At 29.6% G+C, this 26,536-nt stretch overlaps 1 protein-coding gene across 1 annotated transcript; it reads left to right on the top strand.

Moving 5' to 3' along the window:
• The first annotated feature begins 768 nt into the window (after positions 1 to 768).
• On the top strand, positions 769 to 14,795 carry LOC107442497 (uncharacterized). The gene is made up of 6 exons (XM_016056079.5): positions 769 to 1,946; positions 6,052 to 6,237; positions 7,198 to 7,491; positions 9,853 to 10,028; positions 11,243 to 11,497; positions 13,202 to 14,795. Exons 1-6 carry the CDS (start codon positions 1,496 to 1,498, stop codon positions 13,442 to 13,444), a joined length of 1,605 nt encoding a protein of 534 aa, XP_015911565.1. The 5' UTR covers positions 769 to 1,495; the 3' UTR covers positions 13,445 to 14,795.
• The last annotated feature ends 11,741 nt before the right edge of the window (positions 14,796 to 26,536 follow it).

Raw genomic sequence — 26,536 nt, 5'->3', positions numbered from 1 at the left:
AATTAATATTACTTAAAATATGTTATCTATTTCCAAAAAAAAAAAATATTTAATGAATAATATTATAGCAAATTCATTAGCTTGAAATAGAATTTAGCTAATTAAAACTGGATTTGAAATTTCAAATCTTTTTGAAGCAATTGTTCTACCATCACCAATTGAAATAAGAGAATCTACTTTTATTTAAATTTCACTAATTTATTTTAAAAACTTAAACCACACTTTTATCATTAAAATTGGCCATATTCTGATAAGTTTTGCACTTAAATCTTGATTTGCAACACCTAATGTGTATGCATTAAATATTTTCCTAGGAAAGACATTCTTTGAAGGAAAAAAACATTTATAATATTTTTTTTTCAGGAATCATTTTTTTTAAGTACAAAAAATTCAGTTTCAAAATAAAATAATTTCGAAGGAATAATTTTAAAACAGTAGTTTATATTTTTGGCAAAATTATATAGCTAATTGCATTTCGACATAAAGAATAAATACTATTTAAAACTCTTTTAAAATACACATATATTTTACTAAATTAAAGCTTTTTGCACATATTTAATAATTACAAAAATCGAAATTTGGATATTTTTTACTTGTTTATAGCTCGGAAGTCAGCTGTTCACTAATATGACGTCAAACAATGCAACATCGATGTCGACCAACCAATGGAAAGAGGCTCTCGGACAATTGCCCAATAAGAAACCATCCTGAGCACATGGCGGAAACGATCAAAGGAAAATTCAGTAGCAAAGTGATCACTGAATAAATAGTGGAGAGGAGGGACCAAAATTAAACCCCATACCTGTCCTTTTGCACCACTAAGCACGATTCTAGTTGTCCTATCCCCCCACAATACCACCTAACTTCATATGTTCTTGCTTTAGAAAAACGCCTGAGGCCTCTTTCGGCTTCTTTGATGTTTAAAGCAAAGGCCTGCCTCTAAAGACTAGGTCTTGTTTACTTAAGTAAAACGAAATAAAGGAATATTATAGTTCCAGAACGGTATAAAAACTCATCGATACTGAGCCGCGGAATCATAAGTCTTCTCACCGCGAAAGTTCTTCATTTCTCTGTCGCTCTTGAATCTCAGATAAGGATAACACAACTTGCCAACTTTTATCGTTTGCGCTTGAAGTTTGTTTCTTTCCGATTTACTTCTGCTTTTTAATTATTTTAAAATCGTTTGGGATTTTTTTCTCTTAATTTTATTTTCGTTATATTAAACAGAAAATCGTTTGTACTTAAAAATAGAATAGCGAACTGAAAATAATTTGGATTTTAATATAAATATTATAAAGATTAAAATTGTTCTAATACAGAACGTTTTTAAATTTCTCAAAACTTTTTTTTAATAATTTTAATTATTTCTGCAACTTGTTGAATAGAACTTGTAATAAGAAAAAAGTTGAATTAAGAACAATTTCTCATCATTGCATCTCAATCGTTTGAAGAATCTCAACTTATTTCCGAACCTGATTCGTTGCTTGAGGCAGTCATGTGGACATTTTTAGCATTATTTTGTTTATTGCATTTGGTACTCAGTTCTCAAAAAGTACCACCATCTCATCCAAATGACGTTGATTCTGATTTAGATTACAAATTATTCATCGATTACAAATTACAATTTGATAGATGGGCCGATTTAGCATACGACTTTGTAGGCAATCTGAGCTGCAATGATGCTATTCTAACAACTGAAGAAGATTGCCTGCAATTGATAGCCATTCCTAAATCCGAGATGAATTACTATTTGGCAGAACCTGTACCAGCTCAGAAGTATCATGCTGTATTGCCTGATGGACCGTTAACTCGTACAGACCCCCATGATGCAGTACTAGTATTGGATCCTTATCCAAAAGCAAATCTTGGACATCTTCTTTTGGTCTTCTTCATCGATTTAAGCTGGACAGAATTTCAGTGCTTGAGAAATGGTGGACAATATACAGGTTAGTTCTTTTTATAAGTCTTAGGTTCCAAAAGTATTTATATGTTTTTACTTTAAATGTATGCTGAAAACTATAATGATAAATCAAAATTTGTCAACAATTTGTTGTTAATTTGATGAAATTTTTTAATGATTTTAAATCTAATTTTCTTAGAAATTTAAACACGAAGGTAAATTTTTTGAAAAATTTATATGTATTTAATTTTTCATTTGATGACATTTATCAATTAAAATTTATTGCTAATTACTATAACTAAATGCTTTAACAAATATTTGACTAAATTCATGATAGTTGACGAAAATATTGAATTATTGAAAGTATGTATTATTTATTTATATTGTGCATATTACATATACACATAGTGTAATTATTAAAGGTCAAATTTTAAAAATATGTTCCTTTTTGTCAAACTAAGCACAATTTCAAGTACACTTATATTTTTAATCATTAAAAATTTGTAATTTAGTTTCAGGTTTTCAAAAATCTTACAATTCCCCTTTGAATAGGAAAAGGGTTTAAGTTCCTCCGATTAAACCTCATGGGAATTATTTTTACCGAATTCTCTTATTTATTCAGTAGAACTTTTGTTTCATTTTATTCACTGAAGCATGCTTTAATGAATTAAATTACAGAAATTTAAATTTCAAGTTTATAAGTATTTTTAAAATTTGTTCGATGTTTTAGGTTTTTTAAAACGTTAAAGTTTTGAGAATGTCTACAAGTTACTGCAATTTTATTAACTATCTGCTACTTATTTATGTTTAAAAAATGAGATAAAAAATCAGTACAACACATTTTAATGAATAAGATGAAACAAATATTATACAAATATATTAATAAGCTGACTAAATTGTATTTCTAATTTTCAAATAAACTAAACAGCAATTATTTTTTAATAAATGTTACTGTTTGCAATAATTTTAATAATAATACTGTTAATAATGGCACTGTTTGCAATATTACATTTTTTTAAAAATGTAATATTGCTGATGTTTATAATTTGTTGATGTTTCGATTAAAAAGGAGCAATTATTAAAAAGATTGTAAGTTCCATTTTCACTATTTTTGTATAATTATTTTACATACTACTTTTAAATCACATCAATGATTTGTGTGTTGCCATTTGTCTTAACTGTCTTTTGGAGGAATTTTTTATAAATACCACTATTAACCTCCAATATCGATTAATTTTTTTCAAAACAAAAAAAAAAATCATATGTACAATGTTATTTAAAAACGTAAAAGAACTGAATATAATGAAATATCTGGAACATATCATTATTTACATAATAATTAAGCTTTGTATTTAAAACTGAAAAATTTTATAATATTTAATAATTGTTTAAATAATATAACCCAGTTACATTCATAAACTGCGAGTCTTTCTGTATAAGATTAGAAACATAATAAAATGAAAACGACACTTTGATTCGTTTCAGTTAGAATTTATTTCTATTATTTACTTAATAAAATATGAAAATTTAATTTTCAGTTGCTACTTGTTAAGTAATGATAGCAAGCTTTTACTATGTCACTTTTGAATGGATGATTAAAGACGCAATTTTATTTTTATACGAATACATTTATATTATATATTTAGCTAAGAGCATGGTGTTTATACTCTTTTTAATTGCCGGTAAGAAACAAAAATGGATATCATACTCTTTACCCCAAACTTTTTACTGGGTCTAACTTTTTAGTAGTTAACTAACTTTTTAACCTAACCTTGTAGTGTTTGCACAAAACATACTGTGTAAAGGATAGAGGGTGCAACCTAAAATTATCGAAATTAATTTTTGTTAAACAATAATCATTGTTTAACAAGTCTAAAGTTATCAAACTTTCATTTATTTTCCTCATTTTCATTTTCTTTTATAACTTTCTTCCCCATTTAGCGAAAAACAGTTCTAAATATTTTTATTTAGTTATTTATCTTCCTTTTTCTTTCTAAAATCATTTTAGAATCTGTAAGATTTTACAGTTTTATAAGTTATTTATTAATATAACTAATGCACTGAACTGCTTTAAAGAATTTTTAAAGTTTTCTTACTAAATAGTTGTTTTTCACTTTATCAATCAATAGTTCTAAAAACTACTTTACGGTAAGTTCACAACAGCAGATTAAAAATGAAAACATTTTAAGTTCATGGATGGCTAATTCGTTCATTATTAATTATAGTTATTACTTTTTATTATATACCTAGATGGCTAATTTTTTTAGCTTTATCCTTCACCTCTATGTTGTGGTGCTAACACAAACCGCGATGTGTTGAGGGGGAAGTTGGAACCTAAATTTATCGAAGTCAATTTTTGATTTAAAAATTGTCAAATTATCAAAGTTCCATTTACCTGAGCTTCCTTAACTTCATTTTCTAATTTCTGAAATTTTCTTGTCCATTTTGCAAAAATATTTTTATTTTCTTAATCTTCACTTTTTCTTTCTAAAAATTATATTATTACGTGTAAGACCTTACAATTAATTGAAATTGTATATTAATAAAACTAATACATTGAACAACTTTAAACATTTTCATGCAAAATTATTTTCTTCTTTATTAACCAATAGTCCCAAAACCAGCTTTAAGGGAGTTAAAGTTCACAACAGCAGATTGAAAATCGAAATGTAAGGTTCGTAGATGATTAATTTTGCAATTGACTAATCGTCTAAATTTAATCTAGCACAATTGTCTTCGAACTTAACACATTGTGTAGGTAGCCTTTAAATCGTCAGTATTTTGAAAGGGTTATGCTAAGAGTTTTATAATAAAAAATAAATATGATTATAACGTGAAAATTAGTCATTAAAGTTCCGGTACGTCATATTAGAACTTTCCGGCAGCACTACACCCACCCGTACTTTCTCCCCCCCCCCTTCCACCCCTGGCAAATGCTTGTTGTACTTCTGGAAACTCTTGCATCCAAACCACCTGTTTTTCTCAGACATGCATTGTTCGTTTCAACCCTTTATTTCATTTTCCCTCTTTACCTTTGTCTGATAACATTCAGAGTCTCTAAGAACTTTTTCTTCCTGAGCAATATTTTCCTTAAAGGTTGCTTCAAAACTGTAGGCTTTATTATGAAGTGGCTGGAACCCACCTGTGTCTGATAGAAAGGCCGTCAAAAAATTTCACTTGTAAAGCGATAATGGCTAAAGGCACCTGTATCACTTGTACTCTTTTGTGGCCTTCCATGAACCGCCTATTGTTGTATCTCTGTTAGGGTAGAGTTAATAGAGTGTCTTTCTGGACAGAATACCACACCCTTTTTTAAAAAGCTGAGGTTGAAAATTTATAAGTCACTTAAGCTTGACTTTGGGATCGATAAAAATTTGACTTCATGACAGAACCACTCTTTAGTTAGGTTAGAGGATTTGAGCTATTAATAGCAGTAAGTTAAGCCTTTATTACTCTAATTAGAGTTTATTGGCTATAATTCGAGAAGTACTTCTATAATTAAGAGGCATTCTAATTAGAGTTTTGTGGGGTAAAATTGTTTAGATGAAATTATTATTCAAATGTAAACCAACTGCAATTCACATGTTTATTGTACCAAGCGTATTATGTTTATTTTTAAAGAGAGAATAAAAATGTTTTAACAAAATCTTTGCTACATTAGATGGAAATATAAACAATTGCAAAGTTGAAAAGTCACATTGTGTTTAATATAAAGATCTAAACAATTTCTTTTTATTCATCAATTTTATTATTATTACTGTTTTACTTATTATTACTGTTCTTCAAATTTATTTTTCTAAATATCATTGTTATTTCTTATTTATATTTCTGGTAAGGACATATGTAGAATATCTCAAATTATATGTAGATTATCAAGGGAATACAACATTTATTGAAAATTTTTTTGATAAAATTTTATTTTTTCGGGATCACAGCTAGCACTAAAAATATACTAGGAACAAGAGCTCACAAATATACCATTCAAGTGAAAGTTCGTTCGTAATTTACCGATCAAAATATTTAATAATGAGAAAAAAAAAGTTGACTTACGTAAAAAGTTGAACAGTCCCTTACTGAGATATATTGATTTATAATTAAAAATTATTTGTGTGATTCATTATTAATTTTTTTTCTTCCTGTTCTATTTCTAGAAGGAGGTGTGTGTTTCACTGTAGCTTTGAGACAAAGATGCCACAATCTTCTGCAACATTCCAAGTGGGACGATACCAACAACCGTATTAAGGCATGTGAGATTATGTTTTTTCCTTTAGTATATCCCGTTGGAGAAAAGCAACTGCAACAGTCACAAAAGCTCAAATGCAGAGATGATACACCAGGTAATGTACATATGCACTTATACGAGCTCCATTTTCTCTTCTGTCTAAAATTTGTTCTACGCTAAACAACTTGAAATCAAGTCAATAAAAAAATTGTTTGCAATGCTAATATCGTTTGTATTTTCAAAATAAAACGTTTTTTTTTTTTTTTTTTTTTTTTTCTACTTCTCGTCTGCGCGTATCTCTAAAAATTCAAACTGACGTTTTTTCTTTTTTCTTCATTATTGTTCTTATTTTCTTATTTTATTATCAATTAAATGAAAAACTAATATGAAATAAAAATTTTAAAGAAATTTGTCACATTCGAAATTTTTTTGTTAAATCAAAAGAACTTTGCAAGGAATAATAAATTGTGTTTATCGAGACAAAGTTTTACACAAAAGAATACTTGTAATAATTATTTACTACCTTTCATTACTTAATTTGATACGGAAAGGAAAATATTTGCCTTGGAGTTATAAATTCTTTTTGCATAATCATAACTAATATAATTTTAAATAGAAAATAAAAACTCATATCTAAAAGCTTTTGATAAATAAAAATTTTAAAATATAGCTTTTTTAAATTCCATTCCCCAGAACCTATTTTCTTTTTCTTTTAATTTGTGGGTACTTTTCCTTTTACTTCTAAAATTTTAAATCCATATCATTCAGGTAATTTTTTTTTTTAAATCTTACTTGTTTTTAAAGAAAGAGACTATATTTTATATTAGTGCTATGAAAAGTAGTTTTAATTAATTAGTTACAATTACAACTTAGGACGTAATTTGATTAATACCGCTGATTATTTGCACTTGCTGTACCCAGAAAGGATCTTTCGAAACGTAAAAATCATATTAATTGTACTAAATTTTTCGGTAATAGTAATCTAAGTAGAACTTTAAAATGCTGTTATAGACATTTCGCAGTTACTGATATTTTTCATTTTGAAAAAAATGTTAAATTCAGTCCTTAATTCTAGGCTTTGCCGCATGTCCAGTGCTACGTCCTAAAAACAAGACAGACAACGTACTGTGTGATGCTGTGGAAAAAAATTCTTACAGATGTAGCAACACCGCCAAATCAGTGGGTTTACGTTGCCGGATATTCGAGAGATGTGACCATGCAGTTATGATATCTGGTGGATGGGATCGATTAACCGATAGACCGATGTATCTTGAAAACTTGCACCGTTTCCACGAAATGCTCACTCTCAATGGATTTCCCCAAAAGAATATCAAGATTTTCTATTCTAATGGAAAATATGGAATCGATGGTAAGTTCAAGTTTTTACACTTTTACTTCATTTTTTTAAAACACAACATTTTTTTAAAAAAATTATTGTTAGTAAGCCTTTTCTCTCCAGACAGAAATCAATTGTCGAAGGGGTGGAGACCGGGAGGGAAAATTCTAAATATTCTTTTAATCTTCTTTATCTCTTTCTAAATCTGAAAATAGGATACCTGCAAGTGACGTAGTGTGGGTATCTCGATCCTGATTGGTTATTGAAATGTGACATTTTTTTTACGTAATCAATTGTTCTTTCCAGTCTATTTCCAGAAAGCCAGGCCCGTGAAGTATCAATTCTCATAAGTGACACATTCTATTTTCTATCATAAAGATTCTTTCGCAAAGATTTCAATTCCTTTACTATATATTTCTTACTTAACACAAAGACAGGCATGAAGCAATGTAGAAAACAAACAAACTAATTATGCATCGAAATTGCCAGGTACGCTTAAGAAAATATATCTCGGTTACATGTAATAAATGTAAAATATATCTCCGTTACAAATAATAAATCTAAGTTTAATAAGAGGCGTAGAATAAATTATACTTTATAAGAAATAATTATACTTTAAAAAATTCGATGCGTGATATGGCGTTGTAATTATTAACATTCCCGTGAAGCAACATTTTAACTTATGTGGACAGACTTTAGCTCGACTTTAACACGCCATCTTGTTTATAAGCAATCAGTTAGCTGGTGGCTTAGGGGATAGACCTGGTGGTTCGGGATAAAGCGATCGACTTGAGTTCAAATCCCAGCGATGGCCGATTGGTACGAATTCCGCACCCGGTTCGCACCGACCACAACACAAAATATCCTCAGTGGTAGACCGATCATGGGTTAGAGTCCCCTCCCTCTCTGTCAGGCTAACCGCTGGAGATTTTCGTGGTTTTTTTCACCATGTAGCGCAAATGCAGGTCAGTTCATCAAAAAGTCATCCTCGAAGGTAAATTTCTACCATTACTGGATTCAGGAGTTCCCTCGTCTTTTGGATTGGGTTTAAAATTACAAGATTACGGAGTTGAATATTAGTACTCGTAAGCCCAAAATTGAGATGAGGCTTCACTCGTAAGCCCAAAATTGAGACACGTGACCACTGAGGTCATAGGTCACGTGTCTGTGTATCAGTGAATTTTTTCTTCTCAAGTTGCAAGTACCCAATTGTTGAAAACGATATAAAGACTGTTCTGAGCAAAAAATATGTTTCTGTAAAAAAGCTAAGATTAAGTTGCTCAATTAAGCATTAGAGTCCTATTGGTTCTTCTGTTACTATACAAAATAATTCCTTGCTTAATTTATTAACTGGGCTCCCAATGAAACTTTTATTTAGTTTAATAGAGCTATGAGCTAGCAAATCATTAATATTATAAAAGATATCCCAATGCTTCCGCAATAAAGCGGATTTCTCAGTGAAATTGTTGTCTGGGAATCAATCAGAATCAGAAATATCAATCAAAATTTTTAATCTTCTATACGTTTAAAAATTAATTGAATATTTTCTTCTAGCTGTTTGTTTTTCTTCTTGCATGTCTTAAATGAAAGGGAAAGTTCACTGCGTATCATTATTTATATCCGAAATTATCTGCTGTAAATTCGCAGATGTCACAATTTGAAAACTTCGAGGGAAAAACTACAGCAAAAAAGTGATTTTATCAAATTGCTATTCTTTTTGATAAAAAACTCGAACGAGATGGTTCATTTTGAAGGAAATAATTGGAACTTTACGATAGAAAGAAAAGTAAAATTCTATAGTTTCGTTTAAACACAATGGGCTTTAAAGTACAGAAATGTTTAAGAAAATCACAAAAAAACGCAACTGAAATACAAATAAAATAATTCCTAATTAAAAAATTTAAAATCGGGATTTGTATTTTGTTTATTAATGTCCTCATTTCATGTTGAATGTCGTAGTGCCAATGGCATACCTACAATCTGTTTATAAAGACAAATATGCACACATACAAATTCTTTATTTTATTATATGTATAAATATCAAATACTGCAAGAAATAGCATCGATGTCATTAGAGCACGTGCTGTCAAATACTTTTCGCTGTGACTCTGGTCACAGCGATTGCCTGAAGTTAGGTGAGTCGGCGAAGCCAAATCGATAGAGATGAAACCTCAGACTGTACTGTCCTGTAATCATTCTAAAGCGAACTACACCAGCTATTCTTTGGGCATCCGCAACATAGCTAGGGTTCTCATTTAGGACCAAAGAACACTAGACCCAGTGTGGAATACAAGGAGGAAGGCCCTCTACGTTACACCCCTCATTCTGTGTAATAACCATATTAGTTATTTACCCTACTTCTTTGTTCTAATAACGATTATTATGTCTTTGCAGAAAACATGGTCATTCGTGAAAATATTTTCCCTTCATCTCTGAAGCTAACAATGCGATACCACATCCATCAACTGTGCTCCAGATTGCATTGTGCAGATTCATTTGTGATATATCTCAACAGTCCAACTCAAAGCAATGGAGCCGCTCTTTTGTGGGATATAGACCGAAATGGAGTGGTGAGTAAATTACATTTTAACCCATCCGGCCCCGCCCGAACATATATGTCCCGCGGACGAAAACATCACTGGGCATATGTGTCCCGCCTGAAAGTCTCAGCTCCTCAATTGCCCAAATAGTTATTATCTTTATTTCATGTTGTTATTTTTACCTTATTTGATCTGTTAAAGTTGTAATTTGTCCTTTTGTTGGAAAAGGGGGAAAAAACTGGTCTTGAAAGGGTTAAATTTGGTCTTTTTTTTCCCTCCTTTCATGTATATTAATTGAAAAGAGTTTAGATAGTAAGCACGTTTCAAAGTTTTCGATTTTTCTTTCTAAGAATTATTTTTCAAGAATGAGAGATATCAATAATTATTGTTTGACGTACGAAACAAGTATTTTAATGTCTTAAGGTCAAAGTTAAATTGGCTAATATGTTAAGAGTTAATTTCAATCTATAAAGTAACTTGCACTTAAAATACAAGGGAAAAGTTATGCGAGAAAATCAAAATTCTTCCTGAGTAGATTATTATAAATCGCAGTGTGGTTGACTAAGGTAATTATTGTAAGTAGGTGGTTAATTATTATTGTTAATTATTTTTCCTACCCCCCCCCCTTTTTTTTTGTATCACACTGTAAAAAAATCCTGATCAAATTACATGAAAAAGTACCGACATTCAGAGTGGGTGTACTTTCTACCGTAACATCTATTTTTACAGGAAGATGTTACGAAACAAAAAAATCTGATAAACCGTAATGTTGAATTACTTTGAAATCACTGAATCTCTCGAATTAAATAAATACTACTGTAAAAATTATGGTGTAATATTTTACAGTAAAAATGAATTTTATGGGTGATGCATCCAAATTATTGGCATTTTATATTGTAATTTGATCCATAATTTTTTACAGTGCATCCATTTTTCTGCCGTTCTTTTTCGTACCACAATGTAAAAAAATCTGGAACAAATTACTTTCAAAAGTACAGGCACTCAGCGTACCGGTACTTTCTACCCTAACATCTAAATTTACCGGAAAATATTACTGCTATACCGTAATTTTTACAGTCATAATTTCCGAAAAAATCACTATATTTAAATAAATATTACTTAGAATCGAAGTGTTAAACATTAATCGATGCAAAAGTAATTTAATTTGATGTAATTCAGTTTTATTAATTAAGCAATTATAAATTAACTATTAATTAATCAAGAAGTAATTAATTATTTTGCAGGCTGATGAAAATGAAGTATACACAATCAAGGAATTGTTAGCTGATACAGAAGAATGTGCAGCTCAACAAGTATACATTATAGCTGATCAAAACTACTCAGGAAAATTAATCCACGCACTACAGCATTCTAACAAACATGATAACGTCATTGCTTTTGCAAGCGGTCAGATGCATGAGTATTCTTGGAATGGAGACTACACTAATCTTTGGACATCCTATGACCACAAGGAAGAATGTGTCCAAAATACTCACGAGGTAAACATTTATTGTCTGTTATAATCCTCTGAAATAATTCACCAGTGATGGCGCTAACAGCAAGATAAAAGAGTATTGGTGCTCTGTTCTGCAGACATATGTAAATGCCACTTTAAGGAAGTTTGTGCCATGCTATCAGAATAATTAAAAGTTTTTCACAGAAAAATGGAACAATTATAATTAAATTTAATAGTGAAATGTACATGCAAAGTCTGATTATGGTCACTTATTCAGAAGTTTTGTGTTCAATTCTTTTTTCTTTTTTGTGAATACCTTTATAGGCTGATTCTAGAATCTAGAAAAAAAGTCAAAATTAAAAAGATATTTAAAAAAAAAAACTCATTATAGAACTAGTTCGGGAAAAACTAAAAAAATATATTGAGTTTTTGATTAGATATGAATGTATTGATGCTTGATTTCTGCTTCATTCACGTTGTTACTTGTTTTACTTTAGAATAACTGACTGTTATTCTCTACTCTGAGGTGAGCTTTATCCGCCATTTTAAATTTACAGAAGGGGGGGGGGGTATACCAGATCATTGCTGTCTCAGAAGTGTGATATTCTCTTGGGGGGTAGTTATTGCCTTGAATTGTATGAGAAAGTAATAGTTTATAATTTATTCGGAGTTTAGGTAAATATACTTATATACACGTTTGACAGTGCATTACCTTTTTGCTAGTTAGTTAAGAAATTAACATTAATAGGTTAATTTAGACCACCAAGCAAAAAAGGAAATATATCTATTTAAATACTAATGTGTTTTTAAATTGAGTTAAGTTTTTAAGTTAAGTTTCAGTTTCACTAATTTTTATTTCTGTTTTGAAAAGCCATGATATTGAAACCCTATTTGAAATGAGATTATAGTAAAAACACTAAAACAAAGACAGTGCAACCTTTAAATTAAACTTGAGAAAAAATATTGTTTTGTGCGATTTTCCCTTTTACTCAATGAAAATAATATAAAATAATTAGTAACTTAAAACGAAGCTACTTAATTCGTTCAGAAATTTAAAGTCTATAGCTTAATGCTATTGAAAATTAAGCCCACTAAGAGCTCTTGTACAATATCTAAGCAATGTCTAATTATTAAACAAAATTTATTAGTTTTTGCTTTTTTATTCAAAGTGAAATCGGGAAATGGTGCAATTCAATGGTTTAACTAAAGTCTTACTTAAACAGTGGGTTATTACAGCTTTTTGAGAGAATGGAGTTAATAGCATTTCTATCAACAAAAAAGTAATTTCAATTTTTTTAAGTACACCTGCTAAGTATTTCTACTGCTGAACAGAATTCAATGGTTTAATTATAAATTTATTTGAATGTTGGGTCATTACAGCTCGTTAAAAGAATGGAGTTTGTCGTATTTTTATCTTGATAGAAGTTCTTTCTATCTTATTTAAAAACTAGTACACCTTCAACGTATTTGTTCTGCTGAACAGAGAGCATTGAAATCCAACAAAATACACTAAAAAAAGGAGACTCTTTTTAGACTTTTAAGGCTCTGTTTAATGAATTGAACCAAAGTTGGACCTAGCCCAAGGTGCAAATAATGACTACAATTGTTCATTATTCTAATCGTTATCACTAAAGTTAAACTGTAAAACACAAATTATAAATTGCGTAATTTTATCATGCTTATAATTATACAAATAAGAGTGTTAAACCATACTGTTTTTAAAAGAATTATTTTCATTGTTTTTCAGATGCTGAAGACATTTATGAACACTTCGTATCCTTTATCATTTGACGGATCATTAGGTACCCTGAATACTACCATCTTTGGAGCTCCATGTGACGTCAGACCCCCATTTACCGAATATGAACTCCAAAAAAGATACTTTGGTTGTCAGAATTTACCAACTTACATTTGGATGAAGAGAACGAGAGCAGAATCTAGATTAGATATGCAAAATTTACGTCTCGCCCCTTGGAGAGACTCTAGATAGGTATTTAAAGTGTGTTGCCACAGAAAAACTAACAATATTTATAGAATTGATAAATGGTAGTTAAATAAGCTCACTGGGCAACGACCAAAAATAGTTACCTTTAGAGAAATTACCATCATTCAGTAAAGTGTAACTCATGCCTCTGGACTTGTCTACAAGAATTTGTAGGATTTCAAGCAAATTGCATCGAGTTTTAGCCACTCGCTGAAGATTTAATCGTGCAAATCCACCAAATTGCGCAGCTGCAGATTTCGTAGAGCGTGTGTGTATTTATAGAAACAGTCACGTATTTATAAAAACAGCTACAGCCTGATGAAAATGGCCATAGTTATATTGACTATAAAATATAGCTATTGAGTATCAATAGCCTTCTTTACATTGAAGATGTTGGCTGAACGGCTACACCTCATTTCATTGATGTCTCGAAATTGTCTCTATGGCTAATTTTTGGTCGCGTAAACTTACCATAAATGCTTTAAAGAGGCGTAAACAGGTTTTAGAGATCTGCCCATTTATTTTGCTGAGAGAATAACTCAATTATGAAGATCTGTGGTATGGGTGAAGCTTTTTCTATGAGTTTCAATAATTTGTATTGTTTTTGTCAATTGCTGGAAAATTTAATTTTATCCTCATAAGAGAAGAAAAAAATGAGATGGTATGTCATTGTTTGAGTATATGTCTTTCTGCTAAATTATATCAAATATTCATAATAACTCAATTGTAAATTTATAGTGTACATATGTGTATAGCTTAATAATTGAATCAGTGAAAGATTACTATAGTTTTTCCGATGAAATCAGTATCGATGAGAGTTTTCAATTAAATTGTGATTAAGAATTGTGAGTTTTATTATTATTTTATTTAAAATAAATGGTGTTTATTGTTAACTGTAATTTAATGAAGTAAGAAATTACTTAGACACCTTGAAAGTAAAGGTGATGTCTATTTCAATGACGTTATTCCTCTGCATAGATCAGCGGCAAAACAATCAAGAGGTATATATGCCGCTACTTTTAAGTAATTACTTTTAATTATAATTTCTATAATTTTAATTCAGCAATAGCTCTGGATAAACTTTTTTCTAAACTTTATAATACTAATTCAATTTATAAAAATTTATAACAACCAAAAGATCTCAACAAAAAAAAATGTGACAAAACTGATTTGATTCATATAAATCATCATCTGTGATAACTATAAATGTTTAGTATACGAAATGTGTTTGTTTATTTTTTTTATTTATTTGTGTATAAATCCATGTGAAGAGTTATTAAGTGTTTTGTGTGTAGTAAAGGATTAAAAAAATTATCTATGTAATCTATTGTAAATAAATTTTATTTTCACAGAATAATATGATTTCTCTTTTTTTCTTTATGCGAAATATTTTGTTATTGTTGTCTCGGAAAAAAGCTTAAATTGTGGTTTACGAGACATTAAAGTAATAATGATGATGATTTTATATAGTTTTATTTTAAAACTTTTATTCAATTTTAGAAATTTACGAGCTGATTATTTATTTAATAAGCAATTTCTTTTTACTTTTTGAATAAAAATGTCACATAAAGTCTTATGGAGGGGTAATGGTGAACTGCGCTCAGCAATTGCCTCAATTATAATCTCCACTCCTAACTGCATGCGAATTGCGCTTCTAGGTAGGTTTCTCTTCTCATTGACATGCAAGGAGTGCAATTTATAAAAATCAAGCTCTATCTTGGCGATAAGCTTCCACCTCGCCAAAAATAATATATCGAAATATATTATGCCAAGTTATGCCAGATTAAGTTTGAGATATTGCAGTCAGGATTCGATTTACAACTAGAATATAATGCATTTACTGATAGTATTGCATTTATCATTACGTATTAGTTATCGTTATGGGTAATTGAATTTCACAAGTTTGCTGAATTATAAATTTTAAAAATGAAAAAATGGGTGAACTTAACCATTTGCGAACTTTGTGTTATTTTTTTTCACGCATTATTTTGTATAAATGTAGTACTCAGTGTTTTGTAGTTAAAATTGAGAAACAGTTTCATTCACGAGATTGCTGAAGAGTAAGAATAAAATAGTTTTTAAAAATTTTAGCTCCGATTATCCGAGTTAATGTGAACTCGGATAACCGAAAAACTCGGTTAAAGCGAAGAGTATAAAAAAAGGGTAGGTATAAATGTAATATATTTAGCAAATTAATTCACATATTATAATTAAAAAGCTTACTTAAAAACACTATTAAACAGCATACTTTAAGAGAATTAAAGAGTTTTTACCTAAGAAAGTTCTTAATCGTTTTTTATTTACATTACTTCGGCGCTTTTCTGCTGCAATGTTTCGCCATTTTTTTAGGGAAAACAGGAAGACTTGTGTCGCCTGTTCTTGTTGTTCTATATATTCAATAGCACCTTTGATAGCTTTTAGTCCATATGAAGATTTTTATATGTTGATTTTCATCGTCACTGTCTTCATCATCTCCGCTAGATTCATTTTCATTATTGACGATATTAACTATCATTTCATCGGTAATCTGGTGCTGTCCGTCAGCTTGTTTTCCTGAGTGTGTGGAATATAAAATTCCGAATTTTTTTTCGGTGGTAGTTTTAAAAATCAAAAAATAAACTAAAACAAAAAAAATCCTTGAAATATTTGATAGCTCGGTTAAAGCGGAAACTCGGATAATCGGGACTCTACTGTATAATAACTCTTCTATGGTTTCGCTCGAAAAAGTAAAAATTAATATACTGAGTGTAACTTTCTAACTTATAAGAATCGAGTTGATATAGTCTCAGTTAATTTATCAGATATTATGTTAATTTATATAAATTTTATCTTGAAATGTGCTGCAAGAATTTCTTATTAATTTTAAGAAGAAAACAGATGAAAAGTCGAACGTTTTCAATTAATAATAACAATATCAAATAAATCACCAACTTTTCTTTCTTTAAAAAAATTATAAGGAATTCTTGTAATTCATTTTAAAATAAAAATTTATAGAAAATGAACAAAATATCTGATAAATTAACTCAGACTATATGATCTGGTTTCTCATAAGTTAAAAAGTTAGACACAATATTTTACTTTTTCGAGCGATACCATAAAATAGTTGTTTTATTTTATTTTTTTAAGAATATTTTATTTTATGCTTTTTCACCTTAGAAGTCTCATCACATCAAATGTTTAAAAAATTTCTTTTTCGAAGAAAATAAATACTACTTCAGTTTTTCAATATTTTCTCATTTCTGTAAATTTGGTACTGACAGTTAAACTCGATATAAGATCAGATGTATTTGTATTGCGTATAACTATAGAGTAAAGCTTTTATAAATCAGCTTATCTACTCAATTTTTAACAGACTAGATAGATAGAATAAAGATAGAGGGTTTTTTTTTATAAGTGTCAGAATATTAGAGTAGCTGAATATCAATTGAATTCCGGTTAAACAGTATTAAGTTACATTACAAAAAATTATATAAAAGATGATTTCGTAACAAATAATTCTGTCCTGGAATTTGGTGGAAATTTTAATTGATTATAGATCGGAATTGGAGATTAGTTTACGGAAAAGTTTGGATTCGAACATTTTTACAACAAACTCCACACCTCTAATCAACACTACAAAATCAAGGACGAAACTAAAACTCGTATCAACACAATTAATAAAGATGAAATGTTTCCCTTTTTTATTTATAGCTCTTGCCGATGGCTTTACGTTATTAGATTAAGTATAACACTTTCTTAGAAGTTCATCTAATGAAAATAAAAATTAACTGAAATCAGTATCATTTGGTATGATACTGTTGCTCAAGGCCATTTCATGATAACACCAATCAAGTAATTTTCTCTGTTACTTATCCATTTCGATGGATCATGAAAAACTTATTACCACAGTACAGTAGTACATAATAAAAATTGGACCAATTGCTATAATACCAGTAAAACTAATTGCCAAAATTAATTAAGCATTGACTATGACAATAATACATAGCGATTTGCTTGTGATTCCTCTTAATTAATTTAAAGTCTAAAATAATTTCATACAATATCATTAATAAATACATTCTTAAAGGTGTGATTTTTTAAAGTCTTATTTCATTGTTAACGATTGTTTAAGTGAGCAATTTTTTTACTAAGAAATAATAAAAGGCACATGCATTGAAATTACCATATTACCTTTAAAAAATGCATTGATTTAAATCCATAGGAATTAATTTTTAAAAATAAAAAATTTAAACAAACTGATTAAAAATAGTATTGGTTGAAAAAAAATTATTAATTTTAATGTTAAATATTCTTATACCATGGAATTAGTAAATAAATCTTTCAGGGAGCGATTTTTTAAGTCTGATTTTATTGATAATGAGGATTTTTTACTATGAAATATGCATTGAAATTACTAGATTATCCCTTTCGTTAAAAAATGCATTGATTTAAATCAATCGGGAATTTTCTTTTAAAATAATTAAATCAAAAATTTAAACAAGCTGATTAAAAATATTATTGGTAGAAAAAAATGCTAATTTAAATAATAAATATTTTTATACAATAGAATAAGTAAGAAAATTTTTCAGGGAAATTTTTCTTCAATCTGATTTTATTGATAATGAGGACTTTTTACTAAAAAATAACGAAAGGGATATGCATGTAAATTATAATGTATAAAAATAGGCTAAACGTGAATGATGAACTAAACGTAATGTTTAAAAATAGAGTGACAAGAAACTTTTAAATTGTAATTTCCCTTTAAATACATTTAAATAATTTTCTGGCTAAAAACTTTCAACTAAACCCATTTAGTTTTTTGCAAATTAAAATGCATAATGCTTTTAAATCTTATTAAATATGTAGTTAGTGTGTATCAATACTTGCTCAATTCAGAGTAACATAATTGTTTTTTCAGTTATGTTTTCTGATTTAACTAATTTACTCTTCCTTAGATATCTAGTTGACAAATTGCCTCCCAATTTTTAAAAATCTTAAGCAAGTTGAACTTGAAAAGTATAAATCTATGATTTTTTTTAACTCAGTGATTGTGTAATAATATAATAATTTTATCCATTTTTGTAAGAAATATTAACTATTTTAGTTATATTATTTAAATTATCATAATCTTTAATAACATGCTTTGGATGGTAGATTTTAAAAAAAATCTGATTTAAATAAATAAAAAATCACGATTTTTTCCGATCGTGGTTATTAATCAGTGTTGTAGTTATAAAATTTTCACTAAATGAATAGTAAAAAAAAAATCAGGTTTTATGTGCATAATTTGACTAATATAGACCGGTCAAAATTGTTTTAAAATTCACCAAAATTTAACCACTTTAAAGTAAGTTTTTTTTTTCCCCAATTTAATTAAAATTTGGTATTGCTTATTTTTAAGAAATGCTACAAACTTAAACGACTCTTCAGTAAATGAATGAAAATCGAAAATTAATTAAAGCAAAATTATTTCGTTTTAAATTAATGGCAGGCTGACAACGAACAGTGACATGAGAAGGGAAGAGATTGGTCAACCCCGGGTACCAACTCTAAGTAGGTGACAAAAAAATTTATGTTTTTTTGTAGATAATTTGCATCTTTTATTTAAATCTCCCAAAATTCGGATTTATGATGAATTATATTCAATCATAATTTATCCCCAGATACCAACTCTATAGGTTGTAAATGCATGCGTTTTGTTATACGTATTTCGTATTTATTGCTTGAAATAAAATGTAATGAAATTTATGTGAACTTTAACCTGGGCCAATGGGATGGGTTGCTGTAAAGGTGCTGAAAATAGTCCAAAAATGCCGTATTGCTTGAAAATAATTGACGTAGGAGCTCTTTACAATAATTTATTTTTGTTTTAGGCATTTTATTTTTTTCCTTCATTTTAACGTTTTCAGTTCAGTATAATCATATAAAATGTCGATTTGTTACAAAAATATAAAAGATTTTTTATCGCTTGGATACAATTATGTATTTGTAACTTGAGAAGAATGCCTTACAATTACTTTTGTTTAAAAAAGGGAGAAAAAAATCCGAAAGGATAGTCAGTAAATCATGGAACGAAAAAAAGAGCTTTTTAATGCATCGCATTGCCTCATGTACTTTCGTAATTACCGACAAAGAAGATTAAAATAAAAAGCAACTCTTTTCCTTAAAAGCTCTATGTTGTTTTTCCATCTTCATTAATTTAGATAAGAGTAAGCGGAAATTTATGAAATTATCAGTTGCAAGGGTAACATTAACGATTTGTTTCACAGGAGAGCGGCTCACATTAAAGTGAAAAAAATTCTCCTGAGTATCTTCATCTCCCTAAGTATCTCCTAAGTATTTCAAGCCTCTCACACATTGTCTTATCAACGGCAGTTAACTTATCTTGGAAGAATATCATCACTTATTGGTGAAACATGCGCTGTCGACTCCGCAGTTGTCACGTAAACTTTTGAAGTACGTGATTTTTTAGAAGTTTTTTTCAAAAACATTTTTTTTTATTAAAAAAATAATGATAATAATGAAGAGAGCTTTTCGGGTAGCTTTCAAAAGGATTTTATTTCCTGAGAATTTAAATAGGCCACAATTTTTTTTACTTGTTTTTGTATGTAAGGAAAAATTATCAAACTATTCTTTTGGTTTTACTTAATCAAAAACTTTATTCGCTTCAGAAATATACGAATTAGAAATAACAGTGATGGAGGTTTCAATAAATTACTTAAATATTATACTTAAATATTATACTTAAAGGACACCTCAGTTCATTGGTTTTGCACCACAATCCAAATTCAATCACTATCTTGCAGGTACACTATTTAGATTAAGGTATAATATTATATAACTTTATTTTTGAAAAAATGCATCGTCATTATTGCACAACTGTCTCACTACAATACAGTATATTGCATTGAATGGTAGTTTCAATAAATTACTTAAATATTACACTTAAAGGACATCTCAGTTCATTGGTTTTGCACCACAGTCCAAATTTAATCACTATCTTGCAAGTACACTATTTAGATTAAAGTATAATATTATATAACTTTATTTTTGAAAAAAATGCATCGTCATTATTGCACAACTGTCTCACTACAATACAGTATATTGCATTGAATGGTAGTTTCAATAAATTACTTAAAGGACACCTCAGTTCATTGGTTTTGCACCACAGTTCAAATTTATTCACTATTTCGCAGGTACACTATTTAGATTAAAGTATAATGTTATATAACTTTATTTTTCAAAAAATGCATCGTCATTATTGCACAACTGTCTCACTACAATACAGTATATTGCATTGAATGATAGTTTCAATAAATTACTTAAATATTATACTTAAAGCACACCCCAGTTCAAATTTAATCACTATTTTGCAGGTACACTATTTACATTAAAGTATAATAATATATATCTTTATTTTTTTTAAAAAATGCATCGTCATTATTGTACAACTGCATCACTTCAATATAATATACTATTGCAGTTTCGATAAATGACTTAAATATTATACTTAAAGGATACCTTATTTTATTAGTTTTGCACCATATGTCCAGATTTAATCATTATCTTGCAGGTATAGTATTCACATTAAAATATAATATTATGTAACATTTTAAAAAATTTATTGTCATTTAGCTACATCGCTACGGTACAGTGTGAGTTTTGTTCTCGGTAGAAGAAAATTTCTATCACGGTAGCGGGCGCTGCAGATTATCAGATATTCTGCAGATTATTTCTCATTTTAATTTATTTAAACAAATAACAAACAAACAAATGTGTGGGAAATTGCTTAAAACATCTTTAAACTTGTTCTTTAGAAAAATTAAAAAGCCAAATGAGAGAGCACCGCAAAGGACAAAAGAGAAACATTTTTTTCTATTACCTGATTGTAGATTTAACTGTAAGTGGATACATTCCATTTTATCATCATTGTATAAAACTCAACTTAAATTTAAACAACATGAAGTTTTTATGCGTAATTTTAATCTTTGCAAAATTTTTCTGCTGCTGCATGTATTCTAGGTAAAGCGGAATTTATACAATAATAATGTCTTTCTGACTGCTTTGAGGTTTCGAATAAATTTGGAACGTGCAGTAGATTCGTAAATTCTGCTACCTGAGAGTTAGTTTCAATAAAAATACTAAAATATCATACTTCCTTAAATACGTGAAAATGCAAACCATATGCTTTTCATAATAATCTATAATTTTGTTCAAAGCTGCCATTAGAGCATATAAGTTCACTTTCTATTCCAAAAGCTCTGTCGGCAAAGATCAAAAGAAGTTTTTTTTTTTTTCAGTTCTATTCAGTCTTTCTACAAAAGAAAGGAGGGCTTGCTGTGAATGATGCCGCCGTCTTTTATGCGGATTATTCCCTTAAAAAGAACCGTAACAGACACTGTTCTTTGCGTTTAATATTTGGCACGGCTGCCGACTTAAAACTTCTTTCATAATACGGCAGAAAATCTACAAAGTTAGCCGACTTCTTTACTTTTATGTAAGTGATTCACCAACAGAGCGTTTTTTTCTTCATTTCCCAGGAAAGGAGTAAAAAAATAATATTGACGAATTGATTTTTTTTTTTTATGCAACTGCATATTATAAGCAACCTTGAGATTTGCAATGACAATGTATGATGCATGATAACCTATTTCAATATAATAACCACTTGTCAACACAATTCATGATACGTATTTCATATTCAAATGTAACATTTTAAAGTATATTAATTGTTAGTTCTTAGTTAATAGGTCCAGGACACAAAAGATCTTTAAATTTTTTTCTTTAAAAAAATAGCATGATAAATTCTTCTTTAAATGATTAAAATATCTATTTAAGATAGTCGCATTAAAATTTTAAATATCTATATTTTAGTTTAATTTGTCTAAATTGCAAAATAACCTTAAATTTACTTTTCAATTTTTTTAAATAATATACCAAAAAATTGTGCAAATTGCAAATGAAGAAATTTTTTAATTAGTTTTTAAATATTCAAAACACACACACAAAAAAAAAAGGCTTAAGAAGACAAAAAAAGCTTTTAGTAAAACATAAAATCTTCAATTATATTCAGTTCAGCAGTGAATTTTTTCGAAAAATGAAGACTTCTTTTATATACTTCTTACATTTTCTAAGAGCTTATAGTGCATAAAAATATATTTATGTGTAAAAAACAGCTTCCTAATTTCAAATTTTTTGTGGAGTAACCACGAATGAGCTGAGAAATAAGCAAAATGGACGCTACGAAATCGCGTCAGGAAACCTTAATTTTCAAATTTCCACAAATTAGCATTCATGCCGCTTATAATAAATTTTTTTTCAAAAACACGTTTTCGTAAGAGAAGAAAAAATACTTGAACCGAAATTTTAATGCAAAGTCCTTAATAACTGTGTTCATTGTATACACGCTCAAAAAGAAGCGATATGCTTCACCTTCATAATTTTCAGAGTTTTAAGTGATTGATTAAAAACCTCTTAACAAAAATAACACATTTTCATGGTTTACATTAATGTCAAAAATAAGCAGGACAGATTACCTCACAGCTCCTTTAAACGGGTAAAGGAAATATCGTTATCGTCCTCATCTTTCATTTAATGATCAAGATGGGAAAACATTTCCCATCGAAAAAGATGATTTTTAAAAAAAAATGGGTATTTTAGCTGTGGAAATAGGTCTTTTCAGCTGATTCCTCCAGCAACATAAGTCTTTGATGAACACTCAATTATAACCCTAAGCAACGGTCCCTTGCGTAGGCCCCTTAGAATCATCAATAAAATTTAATTCCAAATCCAAAATATATTTTAGAATTTTATAACCGTTGTCAAACAACCGACACAGTTTTATGGGCTTACGACTACTAATGTTCAACTTCGTAGCCTTCTAATTTTGACTCCAATCCCGAAGACAAGGGAAATCCTGGATCGAGTATTGGGAGAAATTAGCCTCCGTAGAGGACTTTTTGATGGAGCTAACCCGCATTTGCGTTACATGGAGAGAAAGACCCCACGAGAGCCTCCCACGGTTTGTCTGACGGCAAGAGGACTCTAACCCATGCCCCGTCTACCACTGAGGATATTTCACGTCAGCACTGTGGTCGGTACAAGCGAGAGGCGGAATTCGTATCGACTGGGATTCGAACCCGGTTCGCCGCATTGGAAGACGAACACTCTATCCCCTGAGCCATTGCGGCTCAAATCCAAAATATAGAAATGAATATATCGCAAACAGTATCAAACAATAAAATTAATAATTATTAGTTCGAGCCAGGGTGACTTAGAGCGTTGAACGTTCGCCTTCCATTAGGATGAACCGGGTTCGAATTCCAAGGATGGCTGGAAGATACGCATTCCGCAACTGGCTCGCACCGAATACGGTGCTGACGTAAAATATCCTCAGTGGTAGATGGATCATGGGTTAGAGTGCTATTGCCGTCAGGCTAACCGTTGGAAGTTTTCGTGGTTTTCCTATCCCCATTAACGCAAATGCTGGTTAGTTCCATCAAAACGTCCTCCACGAAGGTAAATTTCTCATAATACTTAAACAAGGAGTTCCCTTGTCTTCTTTATTGGTCTGAAAATTACAAGGCTACGGATTTGAACCAAAATTGGGCCGGCTGTTCAACAACGGTTTTTAAATAAAATAATTATTAGCCGCCTTTGGGGACCATCTTGATCACCATTCAGAATTATCCTGTACAGCATACCAAACTTTAATGCTAACCAAGCTGAATGCGCATCACAGCTGTATTTAAATATTCTAATTCTTCTATCTTCCTGTAATCCTTAATCAGTTTCAAACAATATATTAACCAATTTTTTCACCGTCAAACTGTTTCCTCCACGGAAGTACTTTGATTTCAATTCCAACTATTTCTCAAGATATATAAATGATATTACCAAAGTATTTAATGTATTTAATTTGAGTAATAACTTAAACATTTTCCAGCAGTTATTAAATCACAGAAACCCCTTAAGCTCGGGACATTCAGCAGAAGCATTGAAATTCTCTCCATCTCTATCGTGTGATAAGATAGAACAACGCGGTTCCTAAATGGCGCACCGCGGTACCCTATTGGTCGAAAAGATGTGATATTGGTGCGATTCAGTAGCGTGATATTGGGATCAAAGATGTTGGCTGCACGATCATGATGAAGAGTTGTGAAGATGGAAAAGTTCAGGTGGCTGATAACAGAGCGCCCAGAACGATAAACAGAGCGCTGAGTCCGAACCGAGATACAATGGGCAAGTTTAACTTAGATTCTGAGCTAAATAATTAAATTATATATTGTAAATCAAATGATGTTTGGTGAAGTTTGTTCCTAACGAAGTTTTCTTTTGAAAAGATAAACAGCTGAACATGTCAGGTGAGAAAAAAAAACTGTTGTTCCAAAAAATGGCGGGGGGGGGGGGGAAAGTGTGCGATCTATTAGAGTTTGTTAAAAAAAATCCCCAAAAATTTTAAACCCCAAACTTATGTAATTAGTCCTTTGTGGATAAAGTATTTTATGCTGCATAGATTTTTCTCTTACATATTTTTCGAGTTTTTATTTTTTAGTTCTTTTAACAACAACCAAGAGAAAAATCTCAAAAAATAAGAGGACTTCACGTTAAAGGTCGTTAGATTGTAAGTTAGCTACTGGGATAACATTCTAACACACAATCCTAACAAATCCTAACACAACCCTAATTAAGCTTTATTTTAAGAAAGTTCAAGGAGCATACTTATGGCAATACAACATTTGTTACTGAAATTATTTATTTATTTATATATTTATTTTGGTTACCAAAAAATTACCACAAAAGCAATGAGAAAAAAAATCTAAGCAATAAAAAAGCTTAAATTTACTTTTCTTTTAAAGCGTTTTACTGCTTTAAAAAATAGCAATAATAATAATAATATTAAGAATATGTAATAATAATAATATCGATAACTTAAAGTTCGTCTAGGATATATATATATATATATATATATATATATATATATATATATATATATATATATATATATATATATATATATATATATATATATATATATATATATATATATATATATATATATATATATATATATATATATATATATATATACATATTATTTTTTTCGTATTCAAACACAAATGTTGAAACCTCTTATAATAATCTCATAATTTTAGCATACCTCTTAAAAAACACCTAATTCTTATTACGATTATTTATTTATTATTATTATTATTATTATTATTTGTATTCACACCGAAGAATCACTACATTATGACCACCCTGCTAATAACATGGAGGACCACCTTTAGCCCTCAAAACTGCCAGCATCCGCCGTGGCATTGATTCCACAAGGTGCTGATAGGTAATCTGAAGTATCTGGTACCAAGTGCTCACCAACAGGTCCTGCAATTCCCTCACATTGCAAGGGGGTAGCGTGGCAGCACGAATTTGGTTTTCCAAGTAGGACTACAAATGCTCTATTGGATTAAGGTCAGGTGAATTTGGGGGCGAAGACATGACTTGAAAGTCACTGGAATGTTCCTCGAACCAATCCATGACGATTCAACCCTTATAACATGGTGCATTATCCTGTAGGTAAACACAATCCCCCGCTGGAAAAACTGTTCTATGTTCAAGTAAAAAACTGCAACTATGTTCAAGTAGCTTACAGACGTCAGGGATTGTTCTATGAGGATTATGGATCCTAATGTGCCCCATGAAAACATTGTTCCTGGGCGAGAAACCATGAAAACCTGGGCGTGCCCATTGTTATAGATGGAGGGTGGTCATAATGTAATGACTCTTCGGTGTATATTTTAGTTTTCATGGTATAGAAGCAACTGAAAAAGAGTCACTCGTGTTTGTTTATAGTTTTCTTATGCTCCATTGTAATTATATTTGCATTCCACCACTAACTAACAGAGATTTCAAGATTCATTTGCAGTATAAAAATTAAGATTTATGAAAAATTTTGAGATTTTATTAAAATAAGATTTTTAATATCATTTTCAAATTTAAATAAATAATTTACAACGAAAAAAAAATCGATCATACAATATTTGTTTCATTTTTTTAAATAAAAAAAACGCACATTCGAAGCTTTTATTGCGAAATCGCAAAATTTATTGAAATTCTAAA

The sequence above is a fragment of the Parasteatoda tepidariorum genome, chromosome 2 (genome assembly GCF_982258835.1).
Source record: "Parasteatoda tepidariorum strain Cologne lab strain chromosome 2, Ptep-v5.0, whole genome shotgun sequence".
Lineage (NCBI taxonomy): Eukaryota > Metazoa > Arthropoda > Arachnida > Araneae > Theridiidae > Parasteatoda > Parasteatoda tepidariorum.
The sequence above is the reverse complement of the archived record's forward strand: the minus strand, read 5'-3'. Positions and strand labels throughout refer to the sequence as shown.

Bases quoted from the DNA above. Each gene is read 5' to 3' on its own strand.
- LOC107442497 (XM_016056079.5), top strand. From the start codon at position 1,496: ATGTGGACATTTTTAGCATTATTTTGTTTATTGCATTTGGTACTCAGT. The intron at 7,492-9,852 runs GTAAGTTCAAGT...ATGTCTTTGCAG, and splicing joins TGGAAAATATGGAATCGATG to AAAACATGGTCATTCGTGAA. The intron at 10,029-11,242 runs GTGAGTAAATTA...ATTATTTTGCAG, and splicing joins ATATAGACCGAAATGGAGTG to GCTGATGAAAATGAAGTATA.